The sequence below is a fragment of the Nannospalax galili genome, unplaced genomic scaffold (genome assembly GCF_000622305.1).
Source record: "Nannospalax galili isolate Female #2095 unplaced genomic scaffold, S.galili_v1.0 scaffold35, whole genome shotgun sequence".
Lineage (NCBI taxonomy): Eukaryota > Metazoa > Chordata > Mammalia > Rodentia > Spalacidae > Nannospalax > Nannospalax galili.
In genome coordinates, this window is record NW_008336449.1 from 31,331 (window position 1) to 33,741 (window position 2,411).

General features: G+C 47.7%; 1 protein-coding gene across 1 annotated transcript in view; it reads right to left on the reverse strand.

The window, feature by feature from the left end:
• Positions 1–2,411, reverse strand: part of Cacna1b (calcium voltage-gated channel subunit alpha1 B) — a gene marked incomplete in the record, with an annotated part of 220,698 nt that overhangs the window by 9,532 nt on the left and 208,755 nt on the right. The window contains 2 exon segments of the mRNA XM_029562551.1: positions 788–900; positions 1,673–1,780. Of these exon segments, the coding sequence (XP_029418411.1) occupies positions 788–900; positions 1,673–1,780 (221 nt within the window).

Sequence of the window (2,411 nt, forward strand, 5' to 3'; positions counted from 1 at the left end):
GCAGTTTCAAACACAAAGCTCCCTGTTCTACAACACAGAAAGAACCTTTTGCTTTCCTGGCTCTGCCTTGCTCCCCTAACAGGAACATGCAACCACAACACCAAGGTAAGCTGAGGGACAAAATCTCCTTACAATATCTCCTCTCAGTTTTCCCCATAAGTGACTTCAGGAAAACAGTGACTTCTCAGAGCCTCAGTTTCTCTATATAATTGGATTTGAACAGATTAAAGAATGATTAGTCTCATTCTTAGTTTACAGTGACTGCCACCTGGAGTTCCAGGTTGTGGAGACCCCGGGAGTGGCTAGTAAATCTGCTCTGAGGTACAGAATGACACCAGACATTTTCCACCTAGGGCCAAATGAACACCACCAAAACCTCTGTGTATCAACACACTTTCCAAATAGAACATCCTTGTGGTGGTCACTGAAGACATCATTGTGACAGTACCAGGAAGATGCACACATACCGCCACTCAGTCACAAACAAGGCCAGCAGCAATCCTGGGCCATCAACACAGATCTCTTTGGCCCCTACCTGTGTGTTGACAAATAGCTTCTTTCATACTCCAAAAAGTTCTCCTCAGACACTTCACATCCTCCTGTCTACCACAGAAAGAGCAATGCTGCCCAGGGCTGCTGTTCTCACCCCTGAAAACTCGTGCTCAAGCTCAAAGCTTCCCAATACTACCAGGTAACCACGTAATAGAGAGTGGAAGGCCCAAGTGGGGCTCCTTCCTTCAACCACTACACTTTGCCCAGGAAGGGTGTGGGTCTCCTACAACTATACCTGGGACAGGCCTCCAGGAGCTTGGTGAATCTGGATCCTGGTGGTTTTGTTCTGTTTGTAGAAGTCAAATATCATCAGAGCTGCATAGACTTTCCCCACTGTCATCTCATCAGCTGAAGAGAACAGACAAAGACAGGACCCAGAGATAAAGGTTTGGAGGACAGAGAATACAGAGAAACCACGTAAGTTATTGTTGGTTTGAGGTGAGGAGGCATTGCCCCTCCCTCATCCCACTATGTGCACTCCAGGAAATGCCTTAGGTTGAGTGTCTCTCAGGATAAGGGATCAGCAGCAGGAGCTACTCTCGTGGCTCCTCTGGGCACAACACATGTTGCACTCTGAGCAACTCTAATTAGTCTTATATTCCCTGTGTCAGGCTGATGCATCCCTACATGCATCCCCTCAAAGTTAAACACCTCAGAGCTGAAGAGATGGCTCAGAGGCTCAGAGCACTGACTGCTCTTACAGAGGACCCGGGTTCAATTCCCAGGACCCACATGGTAGCTAACAACCATCCGTGACTCCAGCTCCAGGGATATGACACCCTCTTCTGACCTCCGTGGGCACTGCATGACACAGGTGCACTTACACACATGCAGGCAATACACTCATACATATAAAACAAAAATAATATTTTTTTGAAGTTAAGCACCACCTCTTTGTGTCCCTACTAGGATGTGCTCTTGCATTTCTTTGGATGTTATGAAATATGTTCTCAAAGTAGAAGGACCCCAAATCACCACCCATGGTTCCCACGCAGCCCAGCATGCCTACAGAGGATAAAGGGAAGACTACCTCTCTGAGACAATGCACCTCCCCAGCGACACCCCCACATGCCTTGTGGTAACAGGTGGGGGCAGAGGGTACCTTTCATGCTCCACTTACGCTTGTGGGGTGGTACCAGTAAGTCCAGGGTCTTCTGGGGCAGATTAGCCCACACAGAGGAGATCTCCTTCCTCAGCTCTGCATCACACTGGTGTTGCTTGGTCCCGGCTGGACCAGCATAAGGAGGAAAGGGAAGACAGGTGTCAGAAGCAGCCCCACAGGCCCCTCTTTCATGCACAACTGGGGAGAGTTTGGGGGAAGCACACGTGGAGGGAAGATAATATGGAAACAGTGCTAGGAGGAAGATGCATCATAAAGACACACTGACATGCAGGCTAGTTAAGAGTTCTCTCTGCAGAGCAGGCCTGGAGATGGTACAACTGCTATGTGTGTGCATGTACACATGTGTGCACATAAACATGTGCATGTTTGTGCACTGTATGAATGTGCGCCACATGTGGCAGGAGAGCAGCAAAGGGAACTGGGAAGGGACACACTGGTAATGCTGTCGTTCATTCACTCTCACTCAACAGTAGTTTCTGAACAGTCATTAGATGTCAGGTACTCTTTTAAGTGATTAGACAAAGAAACCTCCAAAACAACCTTTCTGCAGTTTGCACCACTATTCTACAGTGTAATAGCAGAAAGTAAAAATAAACCCAGTATGTTAGAAAATGAAAAGTGCCAAGGACAGGGAAAGCAAAGTAAGGGAGAGGGCAAGAAGTCCCAAAGTGGTCAAGAAGATTCTGACAAGATCCTGCATGTAAGAAGACCTGCGGACACAAAGAAACCAGGAAGT